General features: G+C 42.8%; 1 protein-coding gene across 1 annotated transcript in view; it reads left to right on the forward strand.

Annotated features, from left to right (window-relative positions):
- The window catches only part of TMEM248 (transmembrane protein 248), a 139,046-nt gene that overhangs the window by 91,826 nt on the left and 22,422 nt on the right, over positions 1-24,798 (forward strand). Inside the window, exons 4-6 of the mRNA XM_053706300.1 lie at positions 5,344-5,494; positions 5,685-5,868; positions 20,297-20,440. Of these exons, the coding sequence (XP_053562275.1) occupies positions 5,344-5,494; positions 5,685-5,868; positions 20,297-20,440 (479 nt within the window). The remainder of the gene's footprint in view (positions 1-5,343; positions 5,495-5,684; positions 5,869-20,296; positions 20,441-24,798) is intronic.

A 24,798-nucleotide genomic window follows, 5' to 3' on the forward strand; every position in this document is an offset into this window, starting at 1 on the left:
TGTAGCTGTCCCTGAGTGTTGTGCCTTTCTTTACAGAATAGCGCGCCTTCGCGTATTACTCAGCCATGTTTTTCAGTTATTAGACGACCCTATCCTTAACGGATACGGGAATCCACAGTCTTCTCCTTCGAATGGCTCACCTCATTAGACATGAGGGGATGAAGTAATATCCTGATTGTTTATTAAGATCCTTCTCAGTTTTGTTGGAAGATCAGGGTTCTGTTTGGCTGGTCTCGCGGGTAGGCCTGTTTCTTCTTGGGCGTTAACCTATGAGTTGCCTTTCTTTTATCCGATTAGGATGTCTTTTTTTGTTTATATGTTTCCTTCGGGAACTTTCTGGGATCGATACTCACTGTTACTTCTGTGGAAGTTTGTTAAGGGACATGTTAGTCGTATGTTCTGTCTCGTGGATGTTCAGACACATGGCGCCGATTCTGCTTGGCTGGTCCGGTCGAGGGGCCGAGTGCTCATATTATCATTTGTGTTTCAAGTTCAGCTAAGCATTGTAGAGGAGGACCTGTAGGGTCCGTGAGGCAGGAAGATTGTTTCAGTTCTTATTTACCCTCAATCTGGTTGACTGGGTCAGTGGAGTTCCGCTGTGTCACTCTCTCTTGCGCCTGATATTAACGGGACCTAGAGTTTCTTCCCCCATGCTGTGGAGGTTTGGAGGGCTTAGCGCCCTCTTGCCGCCGATTTGGGCGGTTTGGTCTTCTGAGGCTCTGGGAGCAGCTGCGACTATTTGCACATTGAATGTGTAATATCAAGCTGTTCCATGAGACCTTTTTGGTTCCTTTGTTTCTCTGTGTGGGTCAGGTCTTCTTTTAGGGACCGGGTTTTCCCTCCAGGAGATGGTTGTTGCCTTTTAGGGACTCTGGGCGTGGTCTCCTTTGGGCTCTGCTTAGGGTTCTTCTCCGGCGTTAGGGATGGTCCGCATCCTTTTCTCTCTGTGACCCTCTGAGGTATGGAGGTGATGTGGAGACCAGCCTTGCTCAAGTGTTTTTGGCCTCGAGGTATCCCCTTGCTTGTGGTCCTGTGGCTGTAGTGTTGTACAGCTTTTAACGCCTTAGCTCCTTTGGAGCGTTGGACTTTGGCAAGGGGTGGTCTCTTCCTTGGGTCGGGACGTGCAAATTATTCTTGTTATCCGGGTTGATCTGGATATTGCATTGATATCTCCCTGTGGGTCTTTTTTTTTTTTTTTTTTCTTTTTATATCAGATGGGTGTTAAGTTCTCGGTTATTGTTTGTTTAAACAATTTGGGGGCTCAGACCTATCTTTACCCTGGTGCTTCCGGTTGCTGAGGCTTCACTCAGCGTTTTCCCTTGTGGATCCCGTTGTGGGTGTTACCAGACATTTAGGCTCTAGGGCTGGTTTGGGGTTCCTCAGTTCCAGGGAACTTGGGCTATGACCTTTTACTCTTTCTAATTGACCTGGTCATGGTTGGCCTGGTTTTCTGAGTGACGATGCTCACTGGGCTTGACTTACGACCTATGGTCGGTTTCTCTTGGTCAGCTTGCTGTAGTAACCTTATGGATTCACTGCTCTGCAGGCGAATGGGTTTGCAGTGTCACTGTGGCTACTATTGCACATTGGATGTGTGTTAGCAAGCAAAATTTGTAGGGGGATTACTTCCTTGTTCGTTTGCGTTGGAGGTTTGATCTCTGCTTTTAACCTGTGGCTTCGTGTCTTGTGGGCAGGTGCTCTGCCTTTCTGGCCCCCTTCTTTTTCTAAGGGTGGGGGCTTATTCTCCTTCTTATGGAGGCGTGGTCCCTTTCTTAGGACTTCTGCTGGATTCAGGAGGTTGGAACTGAGAGTTAACCTTTCAGAGAGGAGTATTCTCTCTGGGTTGTTACGTTCCCTTTGGAGTCTTGCTGGCTCCATGTTGAGACTATGTCGGGCCTTTTAACTAGATTCCTTTGGGTCCACGGCATTGTTGTCTGCTCCTAATGAGTCGGGTTGGCACCCGTGCTCTGTTGGGATGGCTGTGGCCATTCTTCCGCTTGTTTTTGAGCTGGTGTTGGGGTTCTTCTGTTCCCCTGTTCAGACCTGCCGACGCTTGGGCTGACCCGACTGGGAGTAGGTTCTGAGATGCGTTGTCATTTTCCGGATCTAGGTTGGCATAGTTGCTAGCTCCCTGGGCTTGCAAGCAGGAGGTCCAGGGTTCCAATCCACCTTCTAGTTCTGGTTGTAACCTCTCATTCTTGGGGGTTCAGTGGGCCTCGTTGAGGTTATGTGCTTCCACCTTTTGGAGACCTATGTGTAGGTCTTGCGGCTTAGATTGCCTAGAGTGTGCTCTCTGGGAGTTTTTTGCAATCTGTTCTTCCGGCCTCTCTTTACTTCTTAGCAAGTATTCTTCTGTGTTTTCCTGTTGATGGATGTGTGTTCTTGACTCGGGGTTTTTCGTTTGGGTCTGTTACACGTTTTTTGTGTCGGAATACTTCAGTATTCTACGTTCTGACGATGTGAGGACTCCATCTTCAGTTGTCTTTCGGTGCTTTGCATGATGTTGAGAGAAAAGTTTCTCTGTTCTGATGCCCGGACCTAAACCTCTGGTTTCTGCTTGGTCTGGGCGTAGCCTCCCTTTGTTTGTCAGGACCCATTTGGGTCTTTGTGAGCTGGGCTCGCTATTGGGGTTTTTTCTTCTATGAATTTTGTGGTGACCTTTCGGTTTCCCTTCAGTTCTTCCTTGCCCTATCTCTTTGGGAGTTTAGGCTGGTGTTCCCTTCGTTAGTGAGGGTTGAGTGGTGACGGACTGACTGTTGGGCGATGGTGTCTCCTGGAGGACTGTTGGCTCAGTTGAGTCCGATTTTGCTGTCTCTAGCTAGGCTTCTGGACTATCTGCGGGTCAGTGTCTTTGGGGCTTTTCCTTTTCAAGGTTTTCTCTGCTTTGGACGAAGCAGGTTTTTTTTTGTTAGGTAGTGGTTCAGGCTTGGTGCCCTCAGAATGGGCCGCCTATTGTTCCCTCTCATCTTGGCATTCATTGTCCTTTGTGGCTTGGGTATTTGTTTTCCCAAAAGGAATGAATGCAGCTGTGGACTCTTTCCATTTAAGAAGAAAAACTTAAATTATGCTTACCTGATAATTTTCTTTTCTTCTGATGAAAAGAGTCCACAGCTCCCCACCCGTAATTTTTCTGTGGGGGCGTAGTTTTTTTATTCTTCTGGCACCTTTCGTCCTGATATTTCTTCTACTGTTTCTTGTTCCTCGGCAGAATGACTGGGGGATGAGGGAAGTGGGAGGAGTATTTAAGCCTTTGGCTGGGGTGTCTTTGCTTCCTCCTGGTGGCCAGGTTATTAATTCCCAAAGCTAATGAATGCAGCTGTGGACTCTTTCCATCAGAAGAAAAGAAAATGATCAGGTAAGCATAATTTTTTTTTTTTTGGGTTTCATATGTTGGCAAGACTGCACTATATCTGCATGCCTCCAGAGGTGAGGCATGCAGTACTAGCACAGATTTGTCACTGTTGATAAAGCTGTGCTAGTAAAACCCTGGACATACAGGGAACATGGGTCGTTAAGGGGTTATGTAACAGGAGGAGGAGCGGGATGGAATGGTGAGATTACGAGCCCGACACCTGTAAGGTCATTGACTTTTGCTTTCCACTATAACACCACAGTACAGTATGCACCGGTAGTGCTAATCACACCGGTTTTCCTGTGAGGATTACACACCTGGCAAGTCTGACTTTCCACGCTGTATTTAGCTGTGTGTAGGAAGATAGCCTATATATAACGGTTAAACGGATGACATAGCTCATATCACTGTGACACAGCTTACAAACATAGACTTTATCCTAGAATCTGCACATACCCATTTTTCAGAGCATCGAGTCATAGACTAGGTATTTGTGTGTGTGGAATTAGTTAAGTAACACAGCCCAGCCGGTATAACATCACTCCAAAACATACGAACATCTTAATCTCAACATACAGATGCATTAACTGTACAATTTTTTTCTGCATCACAGCTGTGTCTAAACAGATCTCACACAGACCCATCCAGAAGCCAGCACTTGAATTTCTTCTCACGTTGCCTCTTATCACATCTGCTAGACTTTTACTTTTTATGAACTCTACACAATGTTTGGAACATGGTGAAACTCAAGAATTGAGGAATTTCTTTGAAGCAGCAGTGCATTATCTATTTGATTTTTTGCTGTAGTATTATGCATCATTCTAAAAGATTTAATTTATATGGTTATCTTTTTTGCTATTTTTCATTGTAAAAAGTCAAGGTCTTGACATAAATTATATAATTCTGCAAGTATCACCTGCAGTGACAAATGTGTACATTAAAGGGACATTAAACCCAAAATTTTTCTTTCATGATTCAGATAGAAAATACAATTTTTTAATCAACATTCCAATTTACTTCTATTATCTAATTTTGCTTCATTATTTAGATATCTTTTGTTAAAGAAATAGCAATGCACATGGGTGAGCCAATCACATGAGGCATCTATGTGCAGCCACCAATCAGAAGCTACTGAGCCTATCTTGATATGCTTTTCAAGAAAGAATATCAAGAGTATGAAGCAAATTAGATAATAGAAGTAAATTAGAAAGTTGTTTAAAATGGTATTCTCCATCTGAATCATGAAAGAAAATTTTTGGGTTTAATGTCCCTTTAACCCTCATTCCTGTTTGGTTAGTGTATACTCTTATAATGTCTATAAACTGGCATTGCTTTTTAGTTTTACCCATATGTTCAGTTTATAATTAAATCATACGATTAGTAGATTAATTTTAGCCTTTTATTTGGAGACATGACCTTGGTTACTCATTACACCACCGGTTTTGTGCATGACTGCACACAGTTTAAAGTTTTTTCATGTGTATCTATTCTATAGTAATTTACTAATTATCTGTCACACATGAAATATTAAGGTCTAGCTTCAATTTGAACTACCAAAAGGTTCTGCATTAACACTAATATCTATCCCGATAGCCAAAGGGTTAATTGCTCACTGTTTTTGCAGATTTAACTTTTGTTCTGTATGCATTAAAACTAGCAAGATAAAGGTGTGCAACGATTCAAATACCCCTGAGCTGAGTGTGTTGGAGAAAAGAACATTGACAGTATAAAAAGTGTGTCTACATATCTCTATGTATGGATGATGACTCATGGATTCAATTCAGGGTATTTAATGTAAATGAATTATTTTATGCACAGTTTGAATGGAGTCTTCCTGGCATGTTTAGAAATAAATGCATGACTGACTAAAGAATTAATTAACATATCTATTTGATGCAAAATATTCCTCCTACTAAAATAAAAATATGGAAGAATAAAAAAGGAGTTTGTTAAAGAGGTATTTATGAGACTTTCTCTTTTCTCTTTTTAAGGCAGAGAGGCTCACGAGGAGATGAATATTACATTTACTCTACCTGCTCCCTGGAACTCTGATGACTGTATCCTCCACGGCCACTGTGAGCAGGTGGTATTTACAACTTGCATGACTGTGACCGCAGCAAGCAACGTGTTTCCAGTCACTGTGTAAGCAACTGAGAAACAGTGCTTTATTATTTTTAACGTTTAGATAATATAAGTAAGAAAATAAACTTTAATATAGAAAAAAAAGTAAATGTGTTTGTTTTACTATAGCTTTTTTTTTTTTTTTTTTTTTTTTTTTTTTTTTTTTTTATCAAATACAATGCATTTTAATTGTTGTATTGTTACTTTTTAGTCAGCCTCCTCATTGTATACCAGAGACTTATAGCAATGCCACTCTGTGGTACAAAATATTCACTACTGCTCGTGACTCGGGGACAAAGTATGCACAAGATTATAATCCTTTCTGGTGTTATAAGGGAGCAATTGGGAAGGTCTACCATGCTTTAAACCCAAAACTCACTGTCATTGTTCCGGAGGTAAGTGTACTACTGTGTTTAACAATAACTCATCTATTTCAGAAAGTTTGATGCCTGATTTTCTAGATTAGCTATAGGTAAATAATTTCAGTAAGAAACCCAAAGTTTGTGAAAAAGTTAACTTTTTTTTTTTCTTTTACAAAGATATGACGAGTCCACGGATTTCATCCTTACTTATGGGATATTATCCTCCTGCTAACAGGAAGTGGCAAAGAGCACCACAGCAGAGCTGTGTATATATAGCTCCTCCCCTTCCCTCCCAATCCAGTCATTCTCTTTGCTGGTGTTAACATAGGAAGAGGTAAAGTGAAAGAGGAGATATTTTGATCAGGCGTCAACTTTTCATCTGTCAAAACTTCACACGGATACAGTGTGATCGTTTCTCAGAACTCACGGTTGGTAGGTGAACCTAGAAAAGAATTCACTGGTTCCTCGGACAAGGGTTTTTCCTTATGGGATTTCTAATAAACTTGATAGACATAAATATCTTTCTGACAGAGGTCAGAAAGTTAAAAAATCTAAATACTTGCCGAGCACTTCAGCCCATTCATCGACCGTCAGTGGCTCAGTGTATGGAGGCCATTGGATTAATGGTTGCGGCAATGGACATTATTCCGTTTGCTCGCTTTTCTCCCAGTCCACTGCAGCTGTCCTTGCTCGGACAAGCGCATTGGGGACTATGCTAATTTATCTCCTTAGATAAATCTGAATCAAGAGACCAGAGACTCTCTTCTTTGGTGGTTGTCGCCTAATCATCTGTTCCAGGGGCAGTGTTTCCGGGACCCTCATGGGTGATGGTGACAACGGACACCAGCCTTCTGAGCTGGGGTACAGTCTGGAATTCCCTGAAGGCCTAGGGTGTTTCGACTCAGGTAGAGTCTCTACTTCCAATATTCTGGAACGGAGACCAATATTCTGGAACTGTGCTTCAGGTGTGACCTCAGTTGGCTTCAGCCAAATTCATAAGATTCCAGTCAGACAATATCACGACTGTGGCATATATCAATCATCAGGGGAGAACAAGGAGTTCTTTAGCGATGATAGAAGTATCAAAGATAACCAGTTGGGCGGAGGCTCACTCTTGTTGTCTATCGGCGATTTCCCTTCCAAGATCTGGGAAGCGGATTTTCTAAGTCGTCAGACTTTTCATCCGGGGGAGTGGGAACTTCATCCATAGGTGTTTGTCTCATTGATTCGATGATGGGGCAGACCGGATTTAGCTGTGTTGGCATCTCGTCAGAATGCCAAGCTTTCAAGTTACGGATCCGGGTCGAGGGATCCTCAGGCCGAACTGATAGATGCCCTGGCAGTGCCTTGGTCGTTCAGCCTAGCTTATGTGTTTTCATCATTTTCTCTCCTTCCACGCGTGATTGCTCGGATCAAACAGGAGAGAGATTCAGTAATACTGATAGTGCCTGCGTGGCCCCACAGGACTTGGTATGCGGATCTAGTGGACATGTCCTCTCCACCACGTAGAAACTTCCTTTGAGACAGGACCTTCTCATTCAAGGACCTTTCCAATATCCAAATCTAAATTCTCTGCAGTTGCATGCTTGGAGATTGAACGCTTGATTATATCTAAGCGGGGATTTTCTGATTCAGTCATCAATACTTTGCTACAGGTTTGTAAACCTGTCTCTAGAAAGATCTATAGTAAGATATGGCGTACATATCTTTGTTGATGTGAATCCAAGACTTACTCATGGAATAAAGTCAGGATTTCTTCTGTTATGTGTGATCAGTCCACGGGTCATCATTACTTCTGGGATATAACTCCTCCCCAACAGGAAATGCAAGAGGATTCACCCAGCAGAGCTGCATATAGCTCCTCCCCTCTACGTCAGTCCCAGTCATTCTCTTGCACCCAACGACTAGATAGGATGTGTGAGAGGACTATGGTGATTATACTTAGTTTTTATGACTTCAATCAAAAGTTTGTTATTTTACAATAGCACCGGAGCGTGTTATTACTTCTCTGGCAGAGTTTGAGGAAGAATCTGTCAGAGTTTTTTACTATGATTTTAACCGGAGTTGTTAAGATCATATTGCTGTTCTCGGCCATCTGAGGGAGGTAAAGGCTTCAGATCAGGGGACAGCGGGCAGATGAATCTGCATTGAGGTATGTAGCAGTTTTTATTTTCTGAATGGAATTGATGAGAAAATCCTGCCATACCGTTAAAATGACATGTATGTATACACTTCAGTATTCTGGGGATGGTATTTCACCGGAACTACTCTGTTAAAGGTCACTAATCCTTTTAATAACTAATTATCATGTTAAACGTTTTTGCTGGAATGTAGAATCGTTTACATTGCTGAGGTACTGTGTGAATATATATTTGGGCATTATTTTCCACTTGGCAGCCTTTTTTGCTTTTATTTGTGACAGTTTCGTTTCTCTTCACTGCTGTGTGGGAGAGGGAGGGGCCGTTTTTGGCGCTCTTTGCTACGCATTAAAAAATTCCAGTCAGTTACTTTTATATTTCCTGCATGATCCGGTTCATCTCTGACAGATCTCAGGGGTCTTCAAACTTCTTTTAAGGGAGGTAAATTCTCTCAGCAGAGCTGTGAGAATTCTTATAGTGACTGTGAATAAAAACGTTGCTTTGTATTTTTTTATGTCAAATTTAATTATTGTTATTTTACTAATGGGAACAAACCTTTGCTAAAAGTTGTGTTGTTTTAAAGTTTGATGCTATAACTGTTTTTCAGTTCATTATTTCAACTGTCATTTAATCGTTTAGTACCTCTTTGAGGCACAGTACGTTTTTGCTAAAAAAGATTATAACCAAGTTGTAAGTTTTTTTGCTAGTGTGTTAAACATGTCTGACTCAGAGGAAGATATCTGTGTCATTTGTTCCAATGCCAAGGTGGAGCCCAATAGAAATTTATGTACTAACTGTATTGATGCTACTTTAAATAAAAGTCAATCTGTACAATGTGAACAAATTTCACCAAACAGCGAGGGGAGAGTTATGCCGACTAACTCGCCTCACGCGGCAGTACCTGCATCTCCCGCCCGGGAGGTGCGTGATATTATGGCGCCTAGTACATCTGGGCGGCCATTACAGATAACATTACAAGATATGGCTACTGTTATGACTGAAGTTTTGTCTAAATTACCAGAACTAAGAGGCAAGCGTGATCTCTCTGGGGTGAGAACAGAGTGCGCTGACAATGCTAGGGCCATGTCTGATACTGCGTCACAGCTCGCAGAGCATGAGGACGGAGAGCTTCATTCTGTGGGTGACGGTTCTGATCCAAACAGATTGGACTCAGATATTTCAAATTTTAAATTTAAATTGGAGAACCTCCGTGTATTACTAGGGGAGGTCTTAGCAGCTCTCAACGATTGTAACACCGTTGCAATACCAGAGAAACTGTGCAGGTTGGATAAATACTTTGCGGTACCCGGCGAGTACTGAAGTTTTTCCTATACCTAAGAGACTAACTGAAATTGTTACTAAGGAGTGGGATAGACCCGGTGTGCCGTTCTCACCCCCCTCCAATATTTAGAAAGATGTTTCCAATAGACGCCACCACTCGGGACTTATGGCAAACGGTCCCCAAGGTGGAGGGAGCAGTTTCTACTTTAGCTAAGCGTACCACTATCCCGGTGGAGGATAGCTGTGCTTTCTCAGATCCAATGGATAAAAAATTAGAGGGTTACCTTAAGAAAATGTTTGTTCAACAAGGTTTTATATTGCAACCCCTTGCATGTATCGCGCCGATTACGGCTGCGGCAGCATTTTGGATTGAGTCGCTGGAAGAGAACCTTAGTTCATCTACGCTAGACGACATTACGGACAGGCTTAGAGTCCTTAAACTAGCTAATTCTTTCATTTCGGAGGCCGTAGTACATTTAACCAAACTTACGGCTAAGAACTCAGGATTCGCCATACAGGCACGTAGGGCGCTGTGGCTAAAATCCTGGTCAGCAGATGTTACTTCTAAGTCCAAATTACTTAATATACCTTTCAAGGGGCAGTCTTTATTTGGGCCCGGTTTGAAAGAAATTATCGCTGACATTACAGGAGGTAAGGGCCACGCCCTACCCCAAGACAAAGCCAAAGCTAAGGCTAGACAGTCTAATTTTCGTCCCTTTCGGAATTTCAAAACAGGAGCAGCATCAACCTCCACTGCACCAAAACAGGAAGGAGCTGTTGCTCGTTACAGGCAAGGCTGGAAGCCTAACCAGGCCTGGAACAAGAGCAAGCAGGCCAGGAAACCTGCTGCTGCCCCAAAGACAGCATGAATCGAGAGCCCCCGATCCGGGACCGGATCTAGTGGGGGGCAGACTCTCTCTCTTCGCCCAGGCCTGGGCAAGAGATGTTCAGGATCCCTGGGCACTAGAGATCATATCTCAGGGATACCTTCTAGACTTCAAATTATCTCCCCCAAGAGGGAGATTTCATCTGTCAAGGTTGTCAACAAACCAGATAAAGAAAGAAGCGTTTCTACGCTGCGTACAAGATCTGTTATTAATGGGAGTGATCCATCCGGTTCCGCGGTCGGAACAAGGACAAGGGTTCTACTCAAACCTGTTTGTGGTTCCCAAAAAAGAGGGAACTTTCAGGCCAATCTTAGATTTAAAGATTCTAAACAAATTCCTAAGAGTTCCATCGTTCAAAATGGAAACTATTCGGACAATTTTACCCATGATCCAAGAGGGTCAGTACATGACCACTGTGGATTTAAAGGATGCTTACCTTCACATTCCGATCCACAAAGATCATCACCGGTATCTAAGGTTTGCCTTCTTAGACAGGCACTACCAGTTTGTAGCTCTTCCATTCGGATTGGCTACGGCTCCAAGAATCTTCACAAAGGTTCTGGGTGCCCTTCTGGCGGTACTAAGACCGCGAGGGATTTCGGTAGCTCCGTACCTAGACGACATTCTAATACAAGCTTCAAGCTTTCAAATTGCCAAGTCTCATACAGAGTTAGTTCTGGCATTTCTAAGGTCGCATGGATGGAGAGTGAACGAAAAGAAGAGTTCTCTCTTTCCTCTCACAAGAGTTCCATTCTTGGGGACTCTTATAGATTCTGTAGAAATGAAGATTTACCTGACAGAAGACAGGTTAACAAAGCTTCAAAACGCATGCCGTGTCCTTCATTCCATTCAACACCCGTCAGTAGCTCAATGCATGGAGGTGATCGGCTTAATGGTAGCGGCAATGGACATAGTACCTTTTGCACGCCTACATCTCAGACCGCTGCAATTATGCATGCTAAGTCAGTGGAATGGGGATTACTCAGATTTGTCCCCTACTCTGAATCTAAATCAAGAGACCAGAAATTCTCTTCTATGGTGGCTTTATCGGCCACACCTGTCCAGGGGGATGCCATTCAGCAGGCCAGACTGGACAATTGTAACAACAGACGCCAGCCTACTAGGTTGGGGCGCTGTCTGGAATTCTCTGAAGGCTCAGGGACTATGGAATCAGGAGGAGAGTCTCCTGCCAATAAACATTCTGGAATTGAGAGCGGTTCTCAATGCCCTTCTGGCTTGGCCCCAGTTAACAACTCGGGGGTTCATCAGGTTTCAGTCGGACAACATCACGACTGTAGCTTACATCAACCATCAGGGAGGGACAAGAAGCTCCCTAGCAATGATGGAAGTATCAAAGATAATTCGCTGGGCAGAGTCTCACTCTTGCCACCTGTCAGCAATCCACATCCCGGGAGTGGAGAACTGGGAGGCGGATTTCTTGAGTCGCCAGACTTTTCATCCGGGGGAGTGGGAACTTCATCCGGAGGTCTTTGCCCAAATACTTCGACGTTGGGGCAAACCAGAGATAGATCTCATGGCGTCTCGCCAGAACGCCAAACTTCCTCGCTACGGGTCCAGATCCAGGGATCCGGAAGCAGTTCTGATAGATGCTTTGACAGCACCTTGGAACTTCGGGATGGCTTATGTGTTTCCACCCTTCCCGCTGCTTCCTCGATTGATTGCCAAAATCAAACAGGAAAGAGCATCAGTAATTCTAATAGCACCTGCATGGCCACGCAGGACTTGGTATGCAGATCTAGTGGACATGTCATCCTGTCCGCCTTGGTCTCTACCTCTAAGACAGGACCTTCTGATACAGGGTCCATTCAAACATCAAAATCTAACTTCTCTGAAGCTGACTGCTTGGAAATTGAACGCTTGATTTTATCAAAACGTGGTTTTTCTGAGTCGGTTATTGATACCCTGATTCAGGCTAGGAAGCCTGTTACCAGAAGGATTTACCATAAAATATGGCGGAAATACCTATACTGGTGCGAATCCAAAGGTTACTCCTGGAGTAAGGTTAGGATCGCTAGGATATTGTCTTTTCTACAAGAAGGCTTAGAAAAGGGTTTATCAGCTAGCTCATTAAAGGGACAGATTTCAGCTCTGTCCATCTTGTTACACAGGCGTCTGTCAGAAGATCCAGACGTCCAGGCCTTTTGTCAGGCTCTAGCTAGGATCAAGCCTGTGTTTAAGGCTGTTGCTCCGCCATGGAGTTTAAACTTAGTTCTTAACGTTTTACAGGGTGTTCCGTTTGAACCCCTTCATTCCATTGATATAAAATTGTTATCTTGGAAAGTTCTGTTTTTAATGGCTATTTCCTCGGCTCGAAGAGTTTCTGAGTTATCAGCCTTACATTGTGATTCCCCTTATCTGATTTTTCACTCAGACAAGGTAGTTCTGCGTACTAAACCTGGGTTCTTACCTAAGGTAGTCACTAACAGGAACATCAATCAAGAGATTGTTGTTCCATCCCTGTGTCCAAATCCTTCTTCAAAGAAGGAACGTCTTCTACACAATCTGGATGTAGTTCGTGCCCTCAAGTTCTACTTGCAGGCAACTAAAGATTTTCGCCAAACTTCTTCCCTGTTTGTCGTTTATTCTGGACAGAGGAGAGGTCAAAAAGCTTCTGCTACCTCTCTCTCTTTTTGGCTTCGTAGCATAATACGTTTAGCCTATGAGACTGCTGGACAGCAGCCTCCTGAAAGAATTACAGCCCACTCCACTAGAGCTGTGGCTTCCACTTGGGCCTTTAAGAATGAGGCCTCTGTTGAACAGATTTGCAAGGCTGCAACTTGGTCTTCGCTTCATACTTTTTCCAAATTTTACAAATTTGACACTTTTGCTTCTTCGGAGGCTATTTTTGGGAGAAAGGTTCTTCAGGCAGTGGTTCCTTCTGTATAATGAGCCTGCCTATCCCTCCCGTCATCCGTGTACTTTTGCTTTGGTATTGGTATCCCAGAAGTAATGATGACCCGTGGACTGATCACACATAACAGAAGAAAACATAATTTATGCTTACCTGATAAATTCCTTTCTTCTGTTGTGTGATCAGTCCACGGCCCGCCCTGTTTTAAGGCAGGTAAATATTTTTTAAATTATACTCCAGTCACCACTTCACCCTTGGTTACTCCTTTCTCGTTGACTCTTGGTCGAATGACTGGGACTGACGTAGAGGGGAGGAGCTATATGCAGCTCTGCTGGGTGAATCCTCTTGCATTTCCTGTTGGGGAGGAGTTATATCCCAGAAGTAATGATGACCCGTGGACTGATCACACAACAGAAGAAAGGAATTTATCAGGTAAGCATAAATTATGTTTTTCAGGATTCTGTCTTCTCTCCAAGAAGGTTTGGAGAAAGGATTATCCTCAAGTTCCTTAAAGGGACAGATTTCTGTTTTATCAATTTTGTTTCACAAACGTTTGACAGATGTGCCAGATGTTTAGGTTTTTTGTCAGGCTCTAACCATATTTTAGCCTGTATTTAGACCAATTACTCCTCCCTGGAGTTTGAATTTAGTTCTTCAAGGGGTTCCGTGTGAACCCATACATTTCCATAGATATGAAGTTGTTATCTTGGACAGTTCTGTGTTTTGGTTGCTATTCTTCGGTTCAAAGAATTTCTGAACTTTCAGCTTTACAATGTGATTCGCCTTATCTTATATTTCATTCTGATAAGGTGGTTTTGCGTATCAAACCTGGATTTCTTCCTAAGGTTGTTCCAAATAAGAATATTAATCAGGAATTTGTTGTTCCTTCCTTGTGTCCTAGTTCTTCGTCTAAGAAGAAGTGTCTGTTACACATCTTGGACGTGGTCCGTGCCTTGAAGTTTTTACTTACAGGCGACTAGGGATTTCCGTCAATCATCTTCATTATTCATTGTGTGTTTTGGAAAGCTTAGGGGTCAGAAAGCTATGGCTACCTTTCTTTCTTTTTGGCTGCGGAGTATTATCTGCCTGGTTAAGGAGACTGCTGGACAGCAGCCTCCTGAAATAATTATGGCTCATTCTACTAGGACTGTGGCTTCCACATGGACCTTTTTAAGAACAATGCTTCTGTTGCACAGATTTGCAAGGCTGCGACCTGGTCGTCGCTTTATACTTTTTCTAAAATTTGATATTTTGGCTTCTTATGAGGCTGTTTTTTTGGGGGAAAGGTTCTTCAAGTAGTGGTGCCTTCCGTTTAGGTACCTGTCTTGTCTCTCCCTTTCATCCGTGTCCTATAGCTTTGGTATTGTATCCCATAAGTAAGGATGAAGTCCGTGGACTCGTCATATCTTTGTAAAAGAAAAGGAAATTTATGCTTACCGGATAAATTTATTTCTTTTACGATATGACGAGTCCACGGCCCACCCTGTCAATTTTTTGACAGGTTATTTTTTTGTTAAACGTTAGTCACCTCTTCCCCCTTGGCCTTTCCTTTCTCTTCCTTAACTTCTGTCGAATGACTGGATTGGGAGGTAAGGGGAGGAGCTATATATACAGCTCTGCTGTGGTGCTCTTTGCCACTTCCTGTTAGCAGGAGGATAATATCCCATAAGTAAGGATGAAATCCATGGACTCGTCATATCGTAAAAGAAATAAATTTATCAGGTAAGCATAAATTTCCTTTTTTATATGATTGCATTTTGCAGTCAAATGGTAGCATATAATATACCAAAATGGGCCTAGATCAATACTTTAGGTTGTCTACTAAAAAAAAAAAAATAGTTTTAATAAGTGAATAAAAATAAAATAAAAAAAAGGCTCTATTTCTGTTTAAATGGAGTGATGGCAAAAATGCTCTCCTTTTGGGGATGTTTTAGTCTCAAATGCCCGGTCCTTAAAGTTTTAATATCCCTCCTACATCCTTGACCCTCCCAGTGTTTAATTTGCCTAGTCAAGGAGGCAGTAGAGATTGAGGTGCTCTGCATTTACTTCAAGTTTACAGGGATAAGAGTTATCTGGTAGCTTCTTTTTCTTCATAAATGGAAAGAGTCCACAGCTGCATTCATTACTTTTGGGAATTCAGAACCTGGCCACCAGGAGAAGGCAAAGACACCCCAGCCAAAGGCTTAAATATTAAGTGTCAGAAGTTTTTGATAGTCTCTTATGGAGGGTAGTACTCTTTGGCATGGGACTGAAGTTTTAAGTAATCCGGTCAGCCACTCATTGAGAGCATGGATGAAGGTTAGAGTCCGGAGATGCAGTGAGAGTCTTTCTGCGAAACCATCCCGACTCATGTTAACAGCTCCACAAGCAATCGGCATTGACAAATTTCACTGCCTGCTTTTTACACTCAAGTCCATGTCAGGAGAGAGGGCCGTGTTCCTGTTCCACAACGTAGATTCCGGTAAGATCGTTTCATTTTACTTTCATCATGGATGTATTGTTATTTCAACTGTTTATCCGAGAGGGGCTACAACTTTTCGGGAATAACTTTAACATAGGGTCTCAGTGAGGCTCCTTTTTGTATTTAGGAATCAAGGGTTAATATCTCCTGAAGTAGATTATTGAACAGGGGGGTTTATAATCATGTTTATGTGATTCTGTCTGCTACTGTGTAGTGTTGCTTCGGCTCATGGCTATTTTGGAACATAACGGCCTATGTCTAGTGACGCAGCCTTTTCAGTCGGGCGCGCTTTTGCATGGACTGCACGGTTTACCTGGTGACTCCATTTCTGTTTTCCTGACCGTGTGGTGACGGGGAAATCCTGGTCCGCTGGTGTCTGGTTCTCTGGAGGCATCGGTGTCCCAGTTATGGAGGATTCTTGGAGACGGATGTCTCCATTTCAGACTCTACTTCGTATGAAGAATATGAATTGACCCGGGTGATACATGCCGATCAGTTATGTTTTCCGAATGCCGTTTTAGAGTGCTCTGTTCCTCAGGATCGGGGAATCTGGTGCCCACTGAACCATCCATCTCTGGGGATTCTATTTCTCAAGAGACGAGTTCCCTACCATCAACTCCTACTACGCATGCAGGTAACCCAAATTCTACTTATCCTTTCTAGGGAGTGTTGCATGTTCCCACCGGAGTTTACGACACGGTTCTGCATGGCCATATCTTTGGCGCTGGTGCACCTGCACCTCCCGGGAGTGTGCTTATGAAATTATCCGTGTTTCGTTAACCGGGGCTCGTCAGGATTGGGATCGCCTGGTCCAGTTCAGCCTTCCCGGGGGAGCGACTGCCGCTGAGGCCTCGGGGTCAACCTTCGTGGCCGGTGTTTGCTTTTGTCCCGGCAGAGGTATTTTGCGCCTTTCGTTATAGACTGGCGCGCCTTCGTTTCCTACTAAGGCATGTTTTGGCGTTGCTGGAGGATCCCAATCTTAATGGGTCTGGGGATTCTCAGTCTTGCTCTTCGACTGGCTTGCATACAGAGACATAAGGGGATGAAGTAATCTTCTTATAGTCATTTTGTTATTTGTGTATCCTTTTCTAGTTCTGAGCTTGGAAGTCTCGGAACCCTATTGGGCTTGTCCTGTGGGTCTGTCCGTTCTTCCTGGGTGATAACTTATGGGTTGCCTTATCTTTTATTTTCATCTGGTGAGGATGATTATGATTTATATTTGGTCTAAGGCTCATGTTGTGGTGTGATGTTTCCTTTTCGGGAACTTTCCTCTCTGGAATTGATACTCACGATTTTGTGGTCGCACTGTTTACAAAAGTCTGACAGTTCTTTATCCCTCCATCGTTGGAGACCCTATGTGGCGTTGACAGTGCTGGGGTCTTTGGTTTTAGGCTGGTCCTGACTGGGTACAAATCCTTCTGTCTTTGAGGCCTAGTTCAGACACATGGCACCTTTTTTATGTCTGGTTGGTCCGGTGAGGGCGCCTAGTGATCACAATATGATTTGTGTGGTTGTCTTGTTTTATTTTACAAGCTTTTACTAGCATCTTGAGAGCACTTGAGGGTCCGTGGTTGCTTAGGGGCATGGGGGATTGGTTCAGTCCTCATTTGCCTTTCAATCTAGTGGGCCGGGACTTCGTTGAGATCCACGGCGACATGCTCAATCGTTTCTTAATTTTTCGGGAACTAGAGTGTTCCTTCCTGTTGTGGGTTGGAGGCTTGGAGGATTTAGGTCCTTCATACCGCCGTTCTTATGGTTTTGCCTTTCATGGTCTCTTTGGAAGTGTCCTTTTAGGACTTGTTCATTTTAGAGGTTTTTCTGGCGGCTTTGGCCACTTGATTAGGAAGTGAAGGCCGTGAGGCTCTGTCTTCCTTCGGGAGATAGTCGTCTCCATATTAGGGGCGATAGCAGGTGTTGTCTTTTTCCAAGCTTTTTGCTTAAGGAATGGTTTTTATGCCTGGGTTCTGGATGCTTTGCATTCTTCTCCCTTGGGTGTGGTCCTTTGGAACGTTAATCTGAAAGGATTATGGAGACTAGCCTTTCTTTCTACTCTTTCGGGTGACTCTGCTCTCGTTTTAATTTCCCTTCATGCTGCCCTTGGGGCCTTTTGAGCTCTAGAGAAATTGCGTGACTTTGTCGCGGCCTAGTACCTTGCTGGGGGGGGGGGTGACCTCTGGCTAAGGGTGTTCTCTTCCCTTTGGGCTGGGAATTACGAGTGAGTCCTGTACCCGTTCTCATCCCCTGTTAGGTCTGATTGCTTCAGACAGGGTATCTTGTGTTCCCTAAGGGTGTCGTTCTAGGACGATTCTGTGTCCCAGGTCCGGAGTTCTTGTCTTGGATCCTTTTTGGATGTCTGGAGACTTATGATCTGGTGGACTGGTTCTGGACGACCCAGTTTTTTTTCAGGGACCCTATGTTGCGACTAGGGTCCCTAGGCTTGCAAGCAGGTAGGCCAGAGTTCACATCCACCTTCAGGTACTGGTTATCAACTTTAAGGCCTGACTTGTCCTTCAGACCTATGGGGAGTTTTTTTTTTCTCTGTTGGGTCAACAGTGGTGTCTGGATGATTTTTTCATTCGGTCCATGTTTTGATCATACTATGTCTTTAGGTCTTGTGGACATGTACACTGTTCTTATCTGTGCCCTTCCCTTTGGAGGGGATAGTTTATCTTCCTTATGAGTTGGGGTTTCCTCTCTCTGGAGGGTTTTTGTCCTGCCCTGTGTGTAGGAGGTTGGATCAGGTGGCTTTTTTTCTGTAAGGGGCAGCATCTGCTGCTCTGTGGGCTCTGTTCCACCTGTTGGAAATTGATCTCTCTACGTAGAGACTGAGAGTTGTGACAGGTCTTCCTACGGATCTATTGCACTTTTCTCTCCAGGTCCTAGGGGATTCTCCTTGGCAGTGCCTTATTTTGGAGGAGCGGATTGGGTTGGCACCCGAGCTCTGTTGGGGTGGGCGAGTCCCCCCTTTTTCTTTCCATTCCCTGGGGGCTTGGGGTCTTTCTATCCCCCTGTCTATCAGACATGTCTGTTGCTTGGTCTGGTGTGGGAGCAGGATCTGAGATCTGTTGCTCTGCTATTCGTCCTCGGAGCATTCAAGGTACAGTAAGCCTTTTTGAGGTTTCTCCTTTCTCAGTATACAAGATTTGTGGGAAGGACTGGCGGCTCTTAGCCTGTGACATAATCCGCTGGTTAGTGGATACTTAGGAATCTGAAGGATCCTATCTTCAGCTGCTTCTACTTGCCCTGCAAGTATTTAAGTTTCAGAGTCATTTTAGATGACTGCAGTGTTTTTGCTTCAGGTGTTGTACGTCAGACCTATCTGAGCTTGCTGCACGAGGTTTAGTTCGTAATATTTTGGTATTCTGAGAACTTTTTTGCTACTTGGGGACCTTCGTCTTCAGTTGCTTTCTAGAGTGCGGTTGCACTGTGTTAGGGAAAGATCCTCTCTCTGTTTCAGACTCCCGGCCTTATCCAGTGGTTTCTGTATTTCTGGGGTCTGGGTGTTGCCTCCCCTTGTTTCTATGAGACTGGTTGGGTCTCTGGTAGCCTTACCCGGTTTCTCTGGTTTTTGTTCTGTGTTTTTATTTAGGACTCGTTGTGCCCTTTTTAGGTTTTTTTTTCTGGAGTTCCTTATGCTAGCTGGAAGCTAGTTCAGCATACTAATGCACTGTGGCTACTTTGCACTGTAGCAAACCAAGTGTTGCAAGTTCGATCCCTGGTGAGGTCTACTCAGCCTTTCCTCCTTTTGAGGTTGATAAAATGAGCAGCACCTTGAGTCCCTTAAGGGGGATTAGCCGCACTTTGCTAGGGACGGTGTCTCTTGGAGGCTGTTGACTCAGTCGAGTCTAGTTCCTGCGGTCTCTAGCAAGGTTGTGGACTATCAGCGGGTCAGTGTCCTTGGGCTTTTTCTTTTTCAGTGGGGCGTCTGTTATTTTTGTTGTTCTGGCACCTTTTCACCCTGATATTTCTTCTACGGTTCCTTGTTCCTCGGCAGAATGACTGGGGGGGGGGAGAGGGAAGTGGGAGGGAGTATTTAAAGCCTTTGGCTGGGGTGTCTTTGCATCCTCCTGGTGGCCAGGTTCTGAATTTCCAAAAGTAATTAATGCAGCTGTGGACTCTTTCCATCTGAAGAAAAGTAAATTATCAGGTAAGCATAATTTTAAGTTTTTTTTTTTTTTTATCTTCATGATTGTAGACTCTTAGTTTACTTTTTGGCAGAACAGTCACCTCCTTCTCATAGTACAGTTCATTCAACCCAAGGCGGCAACTTGGTCGTCTTTGTTCATGTCTTCTAAATTTTCTCATGTTGATGTATTTGCCTCAGTTAAGGCGCTTTTGGCAGTGTTTTTTTTTGTTTTGTTTTTTAAGTTGTGTTTCTAGTAAATAGGTGCCTGCCTTTTTTTTTTTTTCTTGTACCACACATTTTTTTCGTGGACTCCACAGCTTCGGTTAGTTCCTAACAGTAAAGAATTTCATGGACTCTCACCATCATAAACATAATTTATGCTTACCTGATAAATTCCTTTTTTTTCTTGGTGGTGAGAAAAGGAGGGGCAATGAGGGGGATCCTATGTGAGATCCGTTGAGGGAAAGGGATCTGGGAGGGGGAGGTTTTTTTTTATTATTGATATCATTATTATATTGATATAATTGTTGTTTTTTAATTGGTGGCAATATTTTTTTTTTTTACCCTTTAAACTTACTAGTTTTTATGTGAGGAAATAGCCTTTGACAAGTGAATGCTAAAATTGTTAGGAGGATCTCATGTGCTTTGTCAAATTATAGAAATGTATCTAAACCTGTGTCTCTTCTGCTAAACTAGGATGACCGCTCCCTTATAAACTTGCATTTGATGGATACAAGTTATTTTCTGTTTGTGATGGTCATCACCATGTTCTGCTATGCGGTTATCAGAGGAAGACCAAGCAAACTAAGGCAAAACAACTCTGAATTCTGCCCTGAAAAGGTATATCTTCTACATAATGAAGGCATAGTCTATACCGTCTATTTTCTTTTAAATATGTGTATCTAACCAGTTGTCTCTGATTATAGCATGATAGCAATTTTTATCTCTGGTAAATAAATTAAATGTAACTCAATCTCTTAAAATGTCCTATATCTAGTCCCTCTGTTCCCAAAAACGCTGTACAGCAGTATTACCACAGTAAATTATGAGTGTAAGAGCAACAGAGACAGAGAGTGGGGTAAAATAGAGGACCTGCATTTTCTGAAGTAAAAATAGATATTTATTTCATAAAATGATGATGGTCCACAGCCCTCCATAACATGATATATTTCCCACCACTAGGAGCAGGTCAAGAACACATACAAGAGCTTTAAAACCCTCACACTTCCAATCTTATTTAAATTTTGTTCTTGGTCTCGTAGGAGATGGTTTAGAATAGAGGTTGCTCCAGCTACTTGCTTATGGATTGCAAATAGGGAGCTCAGACCTATGTAAAACCAGGGTCCCTGGGAAGTATAATTTACAAAGAAGACAGAAAAACATAATTTATGTAACAATTTACCTGATAAATTAATTTTTTCATATTGGCAAGAGTCCATGAGCTAGTGATGTATGGGATATACATTCCTACCAGGCGGGGCAAAGTTTTCCAAACCTCAAAATGCCTATAAATACACTACCCACCACACCCACAATTCAGTTTAACGAATAGCCAAGAAGAGGGGTGATAAGAAAGGAGCGAAAGCATCAACAAGGAATTGGAATAATTGTGCTTTATACAAAAATATCATAACCACCATAAAAAGGGTGGGCCTCATGGACTCTTGCCAATATGAAAGAAATGAATTTATCAGGTAAAATTTGTTTTCTTTCATGTAATTGGCAAGAGTCCATGAGCTAGTGACGTATGGGATAGCAAATACCCAAGATGTGGAACTCCACGCAAGAGTCACTAGAGAGGGAGGGATAAAAATAAAGACAGCCAATTCCGCTGAAAAATGAATCCACAACCCAAATCAAAAGTTTTAATCTCTATAATGAAAAAAACTGAAATTATAAGCAGAAGAATCAAACTGAAACAGATGCCTGCAGTACTTTTCTACCAAAAACTGCTTCTGAAGAAGAGAAAACATCAAAATGGTAGAATTTTGTAAAAGTATGCAAAGAAGACCAAGTTGCTGCTTTGCAAATCTGATCAACAGAAACTTCATTCTTAAAAGCCCAGGAAGTAGAAACTGACCTAGTAGAATGAGCCATAATCATCTGAGGCGGGGATTTACCCGACTCCAAATAAGCATGATGAATCAAAAGCTTTAACCAAGATACCAAAGAAATGGCAGAAGCCTTCTGACCTTTCCTAGAACCAGAAAAGATAACAAATAGACTAGAAATCTTTCTGAAATCTTTAGTAGCTTCTACATACTATTTCAAAGCTCTTACCACATCCAAAGAATGTAAAGATCTCTCCAAAGAATTCTTAGGATTAGGACACAACGAAGGGACAATAATTTCTCTACTACTGTTGTTGGAATTCACAACTTTAGGTAAAAATTTAAATTAAGTCTGCAAAACCGCCTTATCCTGATAAAAAATCAGCAAAGGAGACTCACAAGAAAGAGCAGATAATTCAGAAACTCTTCTAGCAGAAGAGATGGCCAAAAAGAACAATATTTTCCAAGAAAGTAATTTGATGTTCAGAGAATGCATAGGCTCAAATGGAGGAGCCTGTAAAGCCCTCAAAACCAAATTAAGACTCCATGGAGGAGAGATTGACTTAATGACAGGCTTGATACGAACCAAAGCCTGTACAAAAAAAATGAATATCAGGAAGATTAGCAATTTTTCTGTGGAACAGAACAGAAAGAGCAGAGATTTGTCCTTTCAAGGAACTTGCAGACAAACCCTTATCCAAACCATCCTGAAGAAACTGTAAAATTCTAGGAATTCTAAAAGAATGCCAAGAGAATTTATGAGAAGAACACCATGAAGTCTTCCAAACTCGGTAATAAATCTTTCTAGACACAGATTTGCAAGCCTGCAACTTAGTATTAATCACTGAGTCAGAGAAACCTCTATGACTAAGCACTAAGCATTTAATTTCCATTCCTTCAAATTTAATGATTTGAGATACTGATGGAAAAATGGGCCTTGAGATAGAAGGTCTGGCCTTAACGTAAGTGGCCAAGGTTGGCAACTGGACATCCGAACAAGATCCACATACCAAAACCTGTGTGGCCATGCTGGAGCCACCAGCAGTACAAATGAACGCTCCATTATGATTTTGGAAATCACTCTTGGAATAAGAACTAGAGGCAGAAAGACATAAGCAGGTTGATAACTCCAAGGAAGTGACAACGCATCCACTGCTTCCATCTGAGGATCCCTGGACCTGGACAGATACCTGGGAAGTTTCCTGTTTTAGATGAGAAGCCATCAGATCTATTTCTGAAAGCCCCCACATCTGAACAATCTGAAAAAACACATCTGGGGGAAGAGACCATTCTCCTGGATGTAAAGTCTGGCGACTGAGATAATCCCCTTCCCAATTGTCTATACCTGGGATATGGACCGCAGAGATTAGAGAGGAGCTGGATTCCGCCCATGCAAGTATCCGAGATACTTCTTTCATAGCTTGAGGACTGTGAGTCCCACCTTGATGATTGACATACGCCACGGTTGTGACATTGTCTGAAAACAAATAAACAGTTCTCTCTTCAGAAGAGGCCAAAACTGAAGAGCTCTGAGAGTCGGAGTTCCAAAATATTGATTGGTAATCTCGCCTCTTGAGATTTCCAAACCCCCTGCGCTGTCAGAGATCCCCAGATAGCTCCCCAACCTGAAAGACTCGCATCTGTTATAATCACAGTCCAGAGGCCCCTTGAATTAAACGATGGTGATCTAACCACCAAGTCAGAGATAGTCGAATATTGGGATTTAAGGATATTAATTGTGATATCTTTGTATAATCCCTGCACCATTGGCTCAACATACAAAGCTGAAGAGGTCTCATGTGAAAACGAGCGAAGGGGATCGCGTCCGATGCTGCAGTCATGAGACCTAAAACCTCCATGCACATAGCTACTGAAGGGAATGACTGAGACTGAAGGTTCCGACAAGCTGAAACCAATCTCAGACGTCTCTTGTCTGTTAGAGACAAAGTCATGGATACTGAATCTCTATTTGGAATCCTAGTGTCTGAGGAATCAAGGAGCTTTTTGGTAAATTGATCATCCAACCATGTCTTTGAAGAAACAACACTAGTTGATTCGTGTGAGATTCTGCAGAATGTAAAGACTGAGCAAGTACCAAGATATCGTCCAAATAAGGAAACACCGCAATACCCTGCTCTCTGATTACAGAGAGTAGGGCACAGAGAACCTTTGAAAAGATCCTTGGAGCTGTTGCTAGGCCAAAAGGAAGAGCAACAAATTGGTAATGCTTGTCTAGAAAAGAGAATCTCAGAAACTGATAGTGATCTGGATGAATCGGAATATGAAGATATGCATCCTGTAAGTCTATTGTGGACATATAATGCCCTTGCTGAGTAAAAGGCAGAATAGTCCTTATAGTCACCATCTTGAATGTTGGTATTCTTACATAACGATTCAAAATGTTTAGATCCAGAACTGGTCTGAAAGAATTCTCTTTCTTTGGAACAATGAACAGATTTGAATAAAACCCCAGACCCTGTTCCGTAAAAGGAACTGGCACAATTATCCCAGATAACTCCAGGTCTGAAAAACACTTCAGAAAAGCCTGAGCCTTTACTGGGTTCACTGAAATGCGTGAGAGAAAGAAACTTCTCACAGGCGGTCTTACTATGAAACCTATTCTGTACCCTTGAGAAACAATGTTCTGAATCCAATGATTTTGGATTGAATTGATCCAAACATCTTTGTAAAATCTTAGTCTGCCCCCTACCAGCTGCGCTGGAATGAGGGCCGCACCTTCATACGGACTTTGGGGCTGATTTTGATTTTTTTTTTTAAATGGCTTGGATTTAGTCTAGACTGGAGAAGGCTTCCAATTGGAAACCGTTCCTTTAGGGGAAGGGTCAGGTTTCTGTTCCATATTCTGACGAAAGGAACGAAAACGGTTAGCAGCCCTAAATTTACCCTTAGATTTTTTTATCCTGAGGCAAAAAAGCTCCCTTCCCCCCCAGTGACAGTTGAAATAATAGAATCCAACTGAGAACCAAATAATTTATTACCTTGGAAAGAAAGAGATAGCAACGTTGATTTAGAAGTCATATCAGCATTCCAATATTTAAGCCATAAAGCTCTTCTAGCTAAAATCGCTAAAGACATGGCATTACAAATGGCATCACAAATGAAATTATTAGCATGTTGAATTAGCTT

This window comes from Bombina bombina, chromosome 3, assembly GCF_027579735.1.
Source record: "Bombina bombina isolate aBomBom1 chromosome 3, aBomBom1.pri, whole genome shotgun sequence".
NCBI classification, from domain to species: Eukaryota; Metazoa; Chordata; class Amphibia; order Anura; family Bombinatoridae; genus Bombina; species Bombina bombina.